This window comes from Lepeophtheirus salmonis, chromosome 13 (assembly GCF_016086655.4).
Source record: "Lepeophtheirus salmonis chromosome 13, UVic_Lsal_1.4, whole genome shotgun sequence".
In the NCBI taxonomy this organism is placed as follows: domain Eukaryota; kingdom Metazoa; phylum Arthropoda; class Copepoda; order Siphonostomatoida; family Caligidae; genus Lepeophtheirus; species Lepeophtheirus salmonis.
The window spans coordinates 33150174-33166482 of NC_052143.2; the positions used below are offsets into that span (position 1 = coordinate 33150174).

At 30.9% G+C, this 16309-nt stretch overlaps 1 protein-coding gene and 1 long non-coding RNA gene across 2 annotated transcripts in view; both read right to left on the reverse strand.

Moving 5' to 3' along the window:
• Positions 1 to 1571, reverse strand: part of LOC121128677 (uncharacterized) — a 226237-nt gene extending 224666 nt beyond the window's left edge. Inside the window, exon 1 of the mRNA XM_040724265.2 lies at positions 1339 to 1571. Coding sequence (XP_040580199.2) covers positions 1339 to 1423 — 85 coding nt within the window. The 5' untranslated portion in view covers positions 1424 to 1571. The remainder of the gene's footprint in view (positions 1 to 1338) is intronic.
• Positions 1572 to 12914: 11343 nt separating this feature from the next.
• On the reverse strand, positions 12915 to 14804 carry LOC121128005 (uncharacterized). Its single transcript, XR_005867996.2, has 2 exons — positions 14626 to 14804; positions 12915 to 14537 (listed from the first exon to the last, which is right to left on the reverse strand). It is a non-coding gene; the product is annotated as an uncharacterized lncRNA (long non-coding RNA).
• Positions 14805 to 16309: the final 1505 nt, after the last annotated feature.

Below are 16309 nucleotides of genomic sequence, written 5' to 3' on the forward strand. Positions count from 1 at the left end.
TACAAGAGTAAAATAAAGGTTACCTCCAGCCATTTAAAGAACTGTAAGGGATGAGTGACACAAATGAGGACAGGAATATTAAAATAAAATCAATTTAGCATATCGTAAATTTGGCGACAATTTTTAAAAATATGGGATACTTCATTTTTTTGAACGTTTGCAATTGGTTACATGTCCCAATCCTGTAGTATAAAAAAATACTTACTCTATACAGAATATGAAATTTTCTTTTTTCTTATTCATTGTTAGGGTTGAAAAATTATAAGAACTCATAAAACATACATTGAAACCTTAATAGATAATTACAAAAATGTCCTAACTCAGAGAGAAATTAAGTATCATAGATACTAAACAAATTGAATGCAGAAGGTAACTTAAATACTTTAAAAAAAAGAGAAGCAACAATATGATACATGCAAGATGTTACACGGATATTTAGTTTATGGAGTGAATAAACAAATAGAAACCTAGATATTCGTGTCAGAAGCCCTTTTGTTAAGTTTGTCGAAAGTTGTATCAAATGTGAAGCAAAGTTATCACAAATTTGTAATTGGGTCAAATGATGTTACCCTTGAGAACATTTACAGTCTTCCATAATGAAATATATTTCGAGGGTATAAAAGTCTCATTTTTCTAAATGTGTTCGTCTTATAAATACATTGAAGATAGTAAGTATACAAGTTTATTTTGTTCATAGCGGATCGATCATTTGCTAATCAAATATTTAAAAAAAAACTTGGTCATATATTTTAGCTATAGTCATTGATATAAAATTTCAACTATTTTCATTTGCTGTAAACCATTGAAATTTTCGAGTGATTATCTTGTTATTTATAAGTCCAGATATTTAGATACTTTTACGCTCGTATATGACTAATTCGTCTTTTCAGAATTTTTGGAAAAAATCAATATCTAAGCACAGAAAGTTAAGTTTTGGTGTAAAAAAATTTAAAAAATTGAATTTCAAATATTAAATTTTTGAAAAAAAAAATCAAAATTCAGAGATATTCACAAAAAGAATATATTTTTAAAAATTACAAATATTAACTATCCACACCGTAATATTCATTTGTAAATATTTTTTTTAAAATTCCATTTAAAACTTAATTCACGGCGTGTATGGTTAAAAAATTAGCAAAATATACGACTATTATTTAGGGAATAAATTACAATTTTCCAATAAAGGGTTATACATTTTTCAACTACTTGAAGAACATGTTGATTCTAAGGATTAATTAAGTGTATATAGAAATATACTTAGTGCATAATTATAAATGTTGTTCTAATCAATGGTTTTTGAGGAATTAAAAAACATTTTTATTTAACGAAATTTCTTACCTGACACGGCGGAGATACAAATAATTAAAAAAATAAAATAATTCACTTTTATTTTGAATAAAAACATGTTTTCACTTATGAACATACAAAAATAAAAAAGCCAGAGAGCTACAATTACTATTGCGTTACTCCTCTCAAAATAATTGTTTTAAGATTCTCCCAAAGGATTATAGATTATGACAAAAATATCGGTTGAAATGGTTAAAAATGTCTCTTTACATTGAAAATAGAACAATAAAAGTATTTCTGTTTTTCCTTGTAGTTCTTGGTTTTATTTTTCCGTCTTCATTCAAAGGCGCACTTTAGAGGAAAAAAAAGTAAAAAAGTTAACAACGGGTGTGCTCTCAACAAATCTACTATGGGAATGTGTGTATGTAAAATCGTTTTATTCATTCTGTCTCCATAAAACATTAACTTCTAGTATGAAAGCTAAATATATTGGGAGATCTTTTCAGTCAAAGGCTATGAAATATATATTTTTTTCTTATTATTAAAAAATAAATATTTGAAAAGTTGTTTTAATGTAATTAGAACTTTACAAAAAAAGGTAATTAACACCATTTTGTATACTTGTCTATAGATTGGACAGCAATAAGTGGAATCCAGCGGTTGCTTTAGAAATACTGTGATATTTCTTTATTGAATAAAAGTTTTTTTACAAAAATTTTAAACAATACCTTTGCGAACTTGGTAATACCATATGCCCACTTTCAGTATCAATCACAGTCTTTACACGTCGCTAGAAGGCCTAAGAGGAGGTGATGCAAAACCCCTTAGACAATTTGCCCAACCAGCTACTATGGCCCCCTTCAGTGTGTCTACATTTCGATGTTGAGTTTTGAAGGTTTCCTATTCCCAAATCCTCCACGCATCAATGTCTAGTGGGTTCAAATCTGATGAGGAAGGGTACTACATTCATTTGCCAGTTACTTCCCGAGCCTTCTGGTTTTCATGATGTCTGTCAGAAGGTGGTGCAGGGTCCTTGTGTATGAGGACAATCCCAAGCCGCCCTTTGTGGTTCCCCTGATGATCATAACAACCACAGAAAAGAAGTTGGTAAGATGATTAATCGATTTTGGGGGTCCTCCATGACATTTTTCTTCTTATGCCTTTCACTTCCTGCTTTCCCGGAGAGGTATTCTCCATTGTTTTTCATCTGAACTACCTTAAAAACCAGGCATTATGGAGCACGTCACAATGACCATAACCCTCGTTATCTCAACATCATCATATAGGAGATCTGAGATGTGCTTGCTTTTGGCTTTCATGATGACGCGATGACAAACTGTTTTTTTATAACCTAGTTTATGGATAAAGGATGGTTAAAACAGAATGTCAACAAACAAAATATAACTAAACCTCTCTAAATCAATTACAAAATTAACATTAATTACTTTAACACGTTTTTCTTCCACTGTACAGAAAATGTCTCTTACAGTTTTTTATATAAATGGCATTACTGACAAAACTTTGATTCTTGCAATGGATCAAAAACCTTATTAATGTAAAGTTCCAAGATTATTGTACTTCATTAATGTATGCCGTAATTTTTATACAAGTACTTATGAATTGGGCTCTTGTTAACTCTGAACGGTAAGTACTGGTTGAAACTTATGCTACTTAGCTCTTTATTCAACAAAAGTCAAAAAAAATATTGTATTTCTTAATAAAATAGTTTTTTTATATGCATGCCCAATAGACTGTAGAAGTAATATTGAGACAGTCTTCGTTTCGTTCTAGATGTACATTTTTAAAGTTTTCGTTGAAGTACAGTTGCCCCAATCATGAATTAGAGTAGCATTTGCCGTCGAAAATGATTGTTGCCAAAAAATAATTTGACCTAATATTTTAATAATTTTAATTAAGTTCTTGTTTTTTTATAAGTGTTCTATGTGAAAATCCCTTGATGGATTCAGTTTCTACGAAAAACAATTTTTTATGTCATTTTCATACTTTAAAATTTGAACTTTTTGAGAACAAATAACTCCACTTATGGCAGTACTACATAGATAAAATTGATCTTTTTATATTTAGTGTTATTTAAGAATTTTAAGTTTGTGCAGTTGGTTCATATTTTGGTAATAAGAAAATATATATAAAGACAAAAAGAAACAAAAAAAAATGCGAAATGGGCAAAAACTAAATACCCGATAAACTAATAAACCACAATTATTTTTTAATTTTGCATCTTTTCGTATAAAATAGTGATCCTTTTTCAACTCTTAATTGAAATTTTATTTCAAAAGAAACATAAAAATAATCAAACTGACCTATCTAATTTAGGTTTCAAAACATTATCAAGCATAAATAAAACCTTTTTTGGATTTATAAAACTTGTTTTTTGTCTTAATGAAAAAAGAAAAATAATTTTTGCACGTAGTATTTTGTACCGGATGTAGAAAAAGTAATGATACCTTCTAAAAATACAGTTTTGAACAGGTGTTGTTGATTAAATCTGAAGGTTCCAATTATTTTTGAATATGTTAGATTGTAAGCCTTTCATTGATGTACATGTTGTAAATAAAAATTATGTATATGTCGCAATGGAGGCAAGAAGAGCAATCATAGGCAAGTTAATCCACACCGGGTGGACCACCTCATATATTATGAAAGCCTTAAATGTGAGCTAGTCCACAGTCTGTCGGATCATCAATCGTTTGGGTGATGGGGACAACCTTAAGGACAAGCTTAAGAGTAGAAGACACACTAATATGAAGCCTGAGGACATGATGGAGACCTATAAGGTCAACCCAACGATGAAAAAGTCAGAGTACGACCAGAAGAAGAAAGTGATTTGATGTACTGTGGGTTCGACTATCCGGAAGACTGGAGGAAGGTTGCTTAGAAGAATTGAGAGCCCACTCCTGTCCCAACGTCAGAAAGAACTCTGTCTTCAGCGATGTCAACAACTCATCAATGATCTGAATTACAACATCAGCTGAGTAATTTTTTTTAAACAAAAAAGTAAAATGATTAAGTGGCATGTGTTGGTAAGGATAAAACCAGCATAAGGATAGTCACCAATACCAAACATCCAGCATCTGTGATAATGTAGGGGGTTGTGTCATCAACTGGAGAAAAAAGACACCATTTTGGATTCCTATTGAATACCGGTTACCTACAGCCGATTACTTGATGGTGTTGAAGAAAAATGTGGCGCCATTGATCACCGAGACCATGAAAATCCAAAAGGTCACGCACGTATTTCACCAATAATTTGGCCAATATTGTACAAGAATGGAAGAATAGCAACATGAACTTCTGGTCCAAGTACCTTTGGCCCCATTCAGAGGCTAGATCTAAGTCCACTGAATTACTCCATTTAGTTGTAAATTGAGCAGAAGGCCTGCAATGTCCACCACCCGAATATTGATGCCCTGAAGACCTCCATTAACCAGCCGTGAAGGATCATAAAAAATGACTACGTTGTCGATGTATGTTAGGGGTCCCAGAGGCAGTTCGAGGCTGTCATGCAGTCTGATGGTGAACAAATTCATAATTTATGTGCATTGTTATAGTAAAAAATATTATAAAATCAAATTTTCTAGGTACATCATCACCTTGATCAATTATGAGTATTTTAATGACTACTTAGATGCAGGTCTCAGTATATTATCTATACCCGTATAATAATGATTTTAAATGAACCCCAGGGTATCAATAAACGTGTTGTCCAGTAGCAACCTCACTCATCTTTTACAGCAGGCTCTATGATTAAAAATTCTGCCTTAACAGCATACGATACCAGTTTTACAACTAATTTGGAACTCCTTTACTAGTCGTATTTTAACATAAAGAATACGGACAATGTTCAAAACTATTTTCACAATAAAACTTTTTTTTACTAAAATTACTAAAACATCTTTTAATTTTTAAAATAGATTCAAAGAAAGACTTAATTAATTTTAAAAAACAATATGATATCTATTTTTACCCTAACATTAACGAAAAAAATAGATTTTCTTAATTTGAACCTATTTACATATCCCACCCTTTGTAAATATTCAGCTCTGTGATAGAGTAACCCCTCTTTCTGGGGACTACTGGTAATAACCAAATGTCTTGTTATCGACTAACGTCAAAAGTATAGACATGGATTAATTATGCAATATAAATCTACCAAGGGATCAATTTTCTTATTGCATCATTTGACTCTATTGATTTTCAATATATATATATATATATTAGTCTTACTTGAATGATGAAGATGAAATCATAAGATTAGAATTGATCATTTCGACAAAAATATATAAACTAAAACTAGTTTATTAATATATTTTCGAAAAGTGTCGATATACCTGTAGTTGCATAAATACGCGGCCTAATTTTTAAACGCTTATATATCGAGGTTCCGTGACCAGAAATAAAAAATTCGGTAAATCTTTTGACTGTGTTTTTTTTTCTTACTCGCATCAAGCAAAGTCGTTTACGATGAATGACGAGGCCAAACGTCATATGGTTGCCGCTTTCCTCCACGCCGGTAGGTCTGTCAAGGAGATAATCAATGACACTGGACTATCCAGGACTACTGTGTTCAAGGTCCAGAAGCTTGTCAAGGAGAGAAAAGATCTAAAAGACCTGCCCATACCTGTGGAGTGACTCATTATTTGCTCGCTGCCAGCATGCCATTTTGGAACAAAAACATTTGACCACCTCAATCACCTGATTTGAATCCTCTTGACTACAGTGTGTGGTCTCAAATTGAGAAGAAGGCCTGTGCTACCCGTCACCCGAATTTGGACTCATTGAAGGCCAGCGTTAATGATCAATAGGCAGCTATGGAAGACCATTACACCATCAATGTATGCAAGGCCTTCCGCGGGCGCTTGGAGGGTGTTATAGCAGCTGATGTCCAATATATGATCCTTTGTTTTTTCCTCTCTATAGATTTTTAACCTTTGCCAAGTAATACTGTGAAGTCTCTCCCGAGTGTGCCGCTTCAACTCATCATATTACCCGCTAGGGAAATATATACGGATGTATTCTACCAGACTAGTGATATTCAAATCTTCAATTACCAATCTCATTGAACTATAATTCTATCATATTTGGGATACGGTCTCTTCCATTTCATAAATTAAATTACTGTGATGATTAAATATGGTCTATAATTATGGAACCTGGGATCAGAAGAACTCTTGACAACTCTTAATTACTCACAAAGAAGATGAACAATTCAGCTTTATTCCAATCTAAAAGCCGGTTATGTTCCTTGGTTTCTTTATTAATATCCAATCCTCACCTTTAGACGTCTTTATTCGGAAATATTTTATATCTAACCGCATTATCATTATATAAATATATATTTTACAAATTTTGTCTGTTGTTGTCGGTTCATTTGTTCAGGAGCCAAATATTACATTTGGCTCAAAATGTAAGGAAGTGATTCACATCTTGATTGGTTAGAATGCATAAAGCTCTAACGATGAAATACTCAGCTCCTCTACAAACTAGGGGGCAAAAATTTAGATTCAGCGTAATATTATACATATTTCCTCAATCTTATTTTTATAATATATATTTAACATGCAATATCATTTCTAAATTAATTGATACACGTACATACATTTTCATATTATCTTGATCTTGTGCATATATTTGTTTTATATAAAAACTTTATTTTAGACTAAATATTATGTTGTACTACTTTTCAAAAAAAAGAAGAAAAAAAAAAAGATACTATGTAGATTTGAATTCTATTGGGGTTATTTATTTTATCATCCAAAAATTATAGCAATTAGATGTATGTATAAATATATATTATGCTATGATTTAAATATCTACAAAATATAAATAGTTCCATTTCGCTCATTATATATGATAAATTATTTTTTATCAAATTAAGATTCTTTTTTTTTTTTGTACCTCGGTACAACTATATTTCTACTAAATATTATACAAAAACATTATGTCTTAATTTTTTAACATATTAAATACAATAATGGCAATTAATCCTTAGGCAATGGTATTCATGTACATCTAAATTTATATATCAGAAACTGTACCTTTTGAAATAATGTATTTCCTCTTGATACGGGACCATATAAAAATATGGAAAAAAATTAAGGTCAAAACTCACTTTAAACTTGAAAGAAAAAAAGTTGATTTACTTGATCCATTAAATTAATTTATGTATACAATCCAACAAAAAATGTTGGGATGTTTTCAGTGATTGTTTACAAAAGAAACATGTTCATCTTCCCTACGTTCCACCATAAAAATTACCAAAGGTTAGTAAGTTGGTAAACACTCTCTACTTCATTCTAAATAAAGAATAGTCCTCTTAAGCCAATTGATTATCGACCCCACCAAAGCTTTAAAGCCAAACCTATCTATCTTCTTTATTTGAGCTAAACATTGATTTTCTTTTGATTTGCCCACTAAAAGCGTAATCAGCCCATTGTTTCCTATTATTTTCATACAATTCAAAATACTATACCTTAGGCTAATTTCTCTTCTCTTGGAAACAACCCTCTTTAAAATTATTTCTCTTTCCAAAATCTTATTTGCTGTAAATTCACCATTTTTATTAAAAACCTTTCCCAAGAGCGATATCATTCTTTTGATAGACGTATCCGATATATTTGCCAATCTGCCGTTCTCTAAAACTGGTTCCTGCTATTTCATTCTTTCAAAAACTTTATCCGCCAATTCTCCATTATTTGCTTCATTTTTTTCCCAGAGTGGTCTTATATCCTTAGTTATCCGTGTAATTTTGCATGGTCCGTTGCCTTTCTCTTGCCCCAGAGATATGTCCATTATTTCAAGGAACGTTTGGTCCAGTATTGTATTCCATACGGAATCCTTGTCAAAAATTCGTCTGGACCATTTAAAAAGCATCGTTTTCCAAAAACCTTTTAATTTTAATAAGCCTAGCTCGCCTAACTTCTTGGGGAAATTAATACAAGTCCGAGATATCCTTAAGCTTTTTTATTCCGGTGCTAACAAATTATCAACTTTATCGTTTATCTTCTTGTATAAAATACCTAAAAAAGGTATCAGTTTCAAAATATTAGTTATTTTAGATAAAATAAATGAATTCCATATTTGAATTCTTGCCAGACCGTTACCGTTCAAATTAGAAAAATAATTAAAATAAACCATTTTCTATGTTTTTTTAAGATGAACCATTAATCCAGATTTTTTTGCCGTTGTCCTTTAAAATAAGTGATGTCTGCTTGAAATAATTCTGAATACCTTTTTGGCTTCCGGAATAAATCATAGTAATGTCATCAGCGAAAGCTTCAATTTTATTTGCAATGTCTCCCACTTTTATACTCTTTATATATTTCGATGCATTGATTTCCTTTAATAATTGATTAAATAAATAATAAATAAAGCTGAAAAGATTATTTTTCCTTGACGACATCCTCCATTCATATTAAAATTATACTCTTTTCTTTTATAAAAGGTAAAAAGGTCAAAAAGACTTACTGCCACAATTCTTATAAATTTATCCCCCAGCCCGTGCACTTTTAATCTTTTTATCATCCATTTGTCTGATATACTGTCAAATGTCATCATAAAGTAAATTGCAAACACTGCTACATAAGAATTTTTGTAGGTTTTGTGTGAAATCGAACCATTAATTTTTCTAAGCACATCTGCCGTGACTCAACTTGGAATAAACCTTTTTTGTGACAAGCTTAAAATATGAGACAAACCCTTTCTTAATTCATTGCTAAGATTTCATTATAGATTTTTTACCAAACATTTCGCCTAGTTTAAGGGTGAAGGTGTTCAATAGATCATTATCCCTTTTTCGGTATAGGAATTAGTTTTCATATTGAAAGGTGCCTCTTTAAAACCATTAGAAATAACTACATTGAAATCTTCTTCTAACGATGGGGGGAGAGAGGTGTAGTATATTTCTTATAATATTTCATTGACAAGACATCAGGTCAAGGGGATTTATTTATTATATGACCTAATGAGTTCTCTAATTTCTTTAACACTAGTTTTCTCTTCTAACGACTTCTTAAAAGATTAACTTATTTTGGTAAAATTCAATATAACACCATATTTAACCTCAACAGGACAGTATGCTGAGGTGAAAGTAAATTTTAAGCATGACTTTTCATTATAGTTCATATAGTCTCTGCACCTATACATTTTTTGATAATATTTATTAACCATTTTTATTATTATTTATTATTAACCACCTTGCTTGGATTTGTCTCCACTCTGCCACATGGATCCAGAAGTACCCTCACATCTTTCCTGGTCATTCTACTTTGTTTAATTTGTTTTCATCCTATTGAAAAGTCCATGTTCTTTTGGAAAATAATTGAGCCGAGACATAAGGTAAATGACCTTGAGAACAATTTACAAGATTTTGTTGTAATTATTCATTAGGTACTGTAATTTCACTACCTATATATCTTGCCTTGACTAGGAGTAGGTTATCCTGCCTCCTTTTCCTATTTATGATTAGTTATACATTGTAAGGCCGAACTATCTCTTGATCTCCTTTGATATTGTATTTCAAAATAAATGCAGTCAATAAAAGACCTCTAGAACAACAGAAAAAGATCTCAAACTACTCCAAAACATCTCTTTAATCTCTTCAACTGAAGGAGAAACCAGAAAATTCAAGTTAACATGTTCCAAGATTAAATTGAATAAGGTTCTTTAGCATCCATTTTTGTTAAATTTTTGAAAGTATGTATGATTCATTGATACTGTACACCTCATACCAGAGGTGGGACATGGAATCGATTCCATATTTTTAAAACTTGTAACTTGAGTTGATCACACAATTAAAAAAACTCAAAACTTGACTTTAACTCAAAAGTCAATTTAATGAATATAAACTAAGATAAACCATTTCATAATATTTTATTTTCTGAGGACTTAAACTGGCCTTGATAAAAATATTCATTGATTTGGATTCATGAACAAAGACTTGAGATTCTACTTTTGTTTCAAACCGATCTTCATTTAATTTTCGATCCACAATTTGATTTTATACGCAAATTAAATGATAAAGCAGAGTAAGAATTAGGCAATCAGTTAATTGAGCTAAGAAACGTTCCCTTCCCCATTCTTTGTCTCCTCTTTTGCCTAAAAACAACTCGACCTCTTCATTAAAAACTACAAAAAACAGAACAAGCAATATGGAAGAGTCCATAATGTAACGAGGGATAGTTGTACTTTCCCTTTGCTCCACCAAATATCGATTTATTATTTTTGTATCGTAATAATATCAATTAGAAGTAGGAAATAATAGGCCTTCTTATTACGTAAATTTGTATTTTTTGTTAAAAAAAATAATGATATATTCATTACTTTATGCGAATTTCGTAAATTACTTTAGTACCCATCAGTAGAATTGAGTTGGTCCTTATTTAGGATTGAAGACTACAGTCTTGTTCTGTTCAGTCTTGGTCCAATCCAATTTAGTTCTACATAGTTCAAAAACGTATAAAGTTTGCCCCTTGTTGACGTAACTCAATTTTAATTCATTTTTTAAAATCTGTTCTAGAACTGACAATCCGAAGCACCAACAGTCTTAAGAACCGATCCTAAGACTGAACTAACACAATACTATCATTCAATTTGGATGAGGTTGCCTTTATTATCTTAAAAAATAGCTATAATATTAAACTTAGTTGGTACCGTTTTACGCCTAATTTATTGCATTGAAAATAAGAAGAATTCAAGAAATCAAAAAATGAAAAACAACGGAATGGTTTTTAAGCTAAAACTATCATTCAGTTAACTAAGCAATAATTAAAAATTGCTAAATATGATATTAAATTGATAAGGCATTATTAAAATAAATCAAGCATCGCAAACAATCTGAAAAATATTGGCAATATAATATAAATTTAACCCTTTCTTTCCCAATGATGGGATATGGCATGATCAACTTCAAATTCGATTTCTGGCGTATTGAATATTCTGATGGGTCAAGTTAGCATTCCCATAGGTAAATGACATTGCAATAGTGACATTTTGCATCAGTTTTGTTGTTATGTGTGCGCTATGCTTCTTTCATAGTTGATCAGTTGCCCATGAAGTGTTCTTGTGGGTGTTTGTCGACACTGATCTGCTTACAACCGCAGAAAAATACAAGGTATATATAATATTGGTATATTTATAAATTATAATTGAATGAAAACATCTTATAGCTGATACTATAATTTCAAGTTTGCTCAGAATATCAATATTTTGTGGTCTAGATTTTTTTAAAGTAGCATGACTCCATATGACATCAATGGGATGTTATAATGATTATCAGTAAAATCTTATTTGTACATTAGTTATGGGAATGGTTTTAAAACTAGTTATATATCTTCATAAATTTGCTTTCATCTCTGATTTCTTGTATTTTTGCCTCGTAATCGATTTGAACAACTGATAAGTTTTTTTCATCCAAAAAACCCAGAGAAGATTACCATTATGATAAACATTTCAAAGTTAGGCCATTCATTGACTCTATCAACAATAACTTTTGGTAAAATTGAACAAGAAAAACTCAATTCAGTGGACGAAATTATGATACCATTCTAGGAACGTAACTCCTTGAAGCAAAACATGATAAATAAACCTCATAAATTCAAAGTTTTTGCTAGATGTAGTAGAAGAAGCATACTTTATGATTTGATATGATATGTAAGAAAAGAAACCCCAGTGTCTCATAGTACACAGTTAGGGATAAGTGGAGATTCTGTCATAAGGCTGCTTAGTCAACTTCCAAAGAATCAAAACTTCAAGCTTTACACTGATAATTCCTTCAAATCTCAAAATCTACTCTGTGCTCTCAAGGAGATTGAAATTTGTGGTAATTGGACAATCAGAAGTAATAGATTTCCAGGCTGTAGTTTGAAAAGTGATGCTATACTAAAGAATGACAATAGAGGAAACTATGATGTCCGAACCAAAACAAAAAACAACATACCGTCAACAAATAGTATGATAATTCGCCTGTAAATGTTGTATCTACTTATGAGTGTAAAAATTCAGTATGTACTGTTGAACGATGGTCAGTAGCTGAAAAAAGCATAGTGATGTTCCTGGCCCTGCAATCGTGAAACAATATAGCACAAACTTGGGAAGGTGTTGACCTAAATAAAATGCTTGTGGCACTGTATAGAATAAAAATATGTGTGAAAGGATTATATCTCAGAATATTATATCATTTTATGGATTCACCAAGAGTCAATTCTTGGGTGCTGTACTTCATGACATTACAGAAAAAGGCTTCATAAAATAATCTTGCCATATGTATATGGTACTTCAACATGACACTTTCTACAAAAAAAATTAAAAGGAATTTACTGTATTACATTTGTAATACTTGAAATATATTATCTGTAACATAAAAAAAAATTATTTATTTTGCCTTTCAATTATGCCATAGCATCTTCCCAATGATACCATATGGAATCACTACCATTTCCTTTGATATGTTCCCAATGATGGCATATGGTATCATTCTCTTTTTGTGCTTTAACACTAGAACGACGGATAGTAACGATCCCTCCTTAAACGCCGGTGGATATCAAAAATGATACCTATTTATTTTTTAATATTTGTAACTGTTAGTGGTTGATAAAATTAAAAGAAATGTGTTAATTTTTATTTTCTCCGAAGAAGTATTTATTTAAAAAAATAAACATAACTTTTATAATACCACATATAAAGAAATTAGCATTTTTTACAAGTTACAATTGTTTTTTCTGTAGCAATACAAGACTTGCATACGAATTTCTTCCATTTACAACAGGTTTTGCTTGCTAAGCGCCGTGATTTTCTTGTAAAATTGACTGTACACCAGCTTCTATTTTTAGTTGAACAGTTTGATTGTGATTGAAATAATTGATTATTTTCTTCTATATCATCCATTGATTCATCATCTTCACCAATAAGTTCGGTAATCAAATTATTCAAAAACTAGCGACGAGTTATTTTCTGACCAGTCACTTCTCTGTACAAGATAACAGCATTTATACCAGCAAAATCTAAAATATTAAAAAAAACTTGTAAAGGCCATCGGCGAGAGGAAATTTTGGTGGAATAAAGTCTTGCCATTTGATCTAGAATATCAACTCCATACAGAGTTTCATTATAATACTGGATTGATTCTGGTAACCTTTTTTTGTACATCTAAAACTTTCACAATTTTGTGAACAGAGTTCAAAATTAAAATATTTTTGTTTTTTTTCCCTTGATAAGAAGTCAATGTTTTGCCAATATTTACAAAGATTAATCTTGAAAATAGTGCTTATTTGGTAGCTATTAGTTCAAGAGGTATTTCATTGCGAGCACGATTCATAGTTCCTAAAATAGTCGTCCTATTTTTCTGAAGTTCATTTGCAAGAGAAAATGACGTAAATAAATTATCTTTTGTAACATTCCTCCCTTTACACAAATATGGTTCCATTAGCTTCATTACGACATATTCTGATAAAGATTTATTTGCTGGTCTTTGAGAATCTTTTCCCAAGTAAGGAAATCCATTTACCAAGTATTTGGACGATGCATCAACTACTAACCAAAATGTTATACCAAATTTATCGGGCTTTTTAGCCATATATTGGCTAGATGGATATCTAGTTTGTGTTGGGAATAGTTACTCATCAATGGTAATATTTTCATCTGGCCTGTATGATGACTTACAATTTTCGACAAATCGATCCCATACCATTGAAATCAAGGCGAACTTGTCGTTTTGAAGTCTTTGTGATCTTGTGGAACGAATATCAAAGTGGATATATCTCAATAATTCCTTATATCTGTCGCGAGGGATAGTATTCCAAAAGCGATTGATCCCCAATTTTCTTGACCAAATGACTTATGTCGGCTGCCCTTTGGCTAAGATTCCTCTCACATACATTATTGCAATCAGTTGGAGTATTTCTCGTTTGCTGGCTGTCCATACATCATTCTTAAGTTTTGAACGAGCCTCAACTATTGTACATTTTACAATGTGATCAATAATATAATTATCGATCAAGAGTTCAAAAGCTGATAATATTTTATCTGTAATGATGGTACGTTTTTCAAATGATGATGGACCTGAGACTTCCTTCAAAATGTTTTCTTGGCTAAAGCGGGCTTAAATTTGTCCATTTCCTATTTGTTTGTGCAGATTGTGTTATCCTTGCCAACATACATTGACTCTTTTAATAAGTCGGTTGATTTATGTTTCTTATAAGACGGGAATTGAGTCACTTGATTGCATCCTGTAATTTCTTGAAATGTTAAACATACCAATTAGTTGTTAATAAGTACATCTAGTATATAGCAAAACTAATAATGGTATTCAGGAAAATTACCTACCTTGTCAAAAACATCAGAATAATCATCAGAATCTGAAGAACTTGATTGAGGTGGTTGGACATATTCTTCATCTTTTTCCAATTCGAAATCCTCACCTTCTGAATGGAAGTACGATGTGCACTCAAGATAATCTCTTATTTCTTCAATGGATAATTTTTTCTTGGACATCCTTGCACAATATAAGGTGGAAGCAGAATGGATAATTCAGAAAAATCTACGTTTATATTTATACTAGAAATGTACAAGATTCTTATCTAGAGAAGTTTATTCATGTTTGAACTTGCTTCAGCCTGTTCAAACAGGCTTGAGCCTGTTCATACACAATTGTAGAACAAACATATTATTTGAAATGATTGGGTATCAAATATGATACCCACGTCTGTCTAGGTAGTGTTCACTGTATCAACGAAACGAATACTAATTTTAATTTATAATTTAGTTTTTTTGTGATTAATAAAACGAATTAGGAGAATTCATGAACTCATAAACAAATACAATCAAGAAGTTTCTTACAATATTTCATTGAATCCCAAATGGGTATCAAAAATGATACCCTCGTAGTTCTAGTGTTAAACTCAAAATTTAATTTTGATATGCGTATATATGTGTTATATGATGCCATTTCAGTAAGATTTCGTTGTTAAATATTTAGTATTCCATTCACAAATTAATTTGGGAAAGAAAGGGTTAAGATAAACAAGGGCTTTTATAAATCATGAGTTGTATAATATTCCAGTTCCCTAACAATGGGAAAAATGAAGTCGCTTTTTTTGAAGAGGAGGGTAAGTTGCGTTAAATTTGTTTTGTATTTATTTATGATAGAAATTTAAAGTGTGTTTGGAGTTCGATGAAACATTCACAAAATTGTTTAGTTTCCCTTTCGTCTCGTAATTGTAAAGCAAAAACCACGCAATAACAATTATATTTTGTTGCTTCATAGATAGAAAAATTAATATTGGGCCTATTTCATTTGTTTGGAAGAGTTAACGTGATCATTAGGGATATTTTTAATGAAGTTATTGCACTACAAGTATTCGTTTCAATATTAATTCAGTAGTGTTCTGTTTTATATGGGTCAGTACAAAGATATTACTATAGTACCAATATCAAACAATTCTATAATAAAGTAACGAGCATATAGGTAAATTTAAAAAATCGTCAAAATTACGAATATAGTAGAGAGTTCTAGTGTTCAGCAATTCCCTGTTTAAATCTAAATTTTTTAAACGAATAAATTTTATAGAATATAATAAATATGTTATGAAGAAAGAAATCCTTCAATCAGATAAAAGTTTGATTGATGTACTTCAGTCGATGTAATTTCGAATGGCATGCCATGATAGATTATTAGGTAATTTAATTGATATAAATATCTTAATAGGTTTTTTTTGTGTGTGGTATGTTTTCCTTACTTAAATGATTTCTAAATGATGAAGGATCTCTTTTTAAAAAATATTCGTAAAACAACATTACTACCTTGGCTTACGACCAACATTTGTATTATATGATTGTCCCTGCTCGTAGTCCCAAAATCTGTAATGACTATCTGAGAAGTTATTTTATAATTTGCAAAAAGAGGATCTACTACCTAATAAGCTTTTTTTATATTTAACACATTGTCTCCCAAACAATTAGTCATCATATTTCGTTATTGAAATATGGGTTGTGTTAGATAATTAGCCAA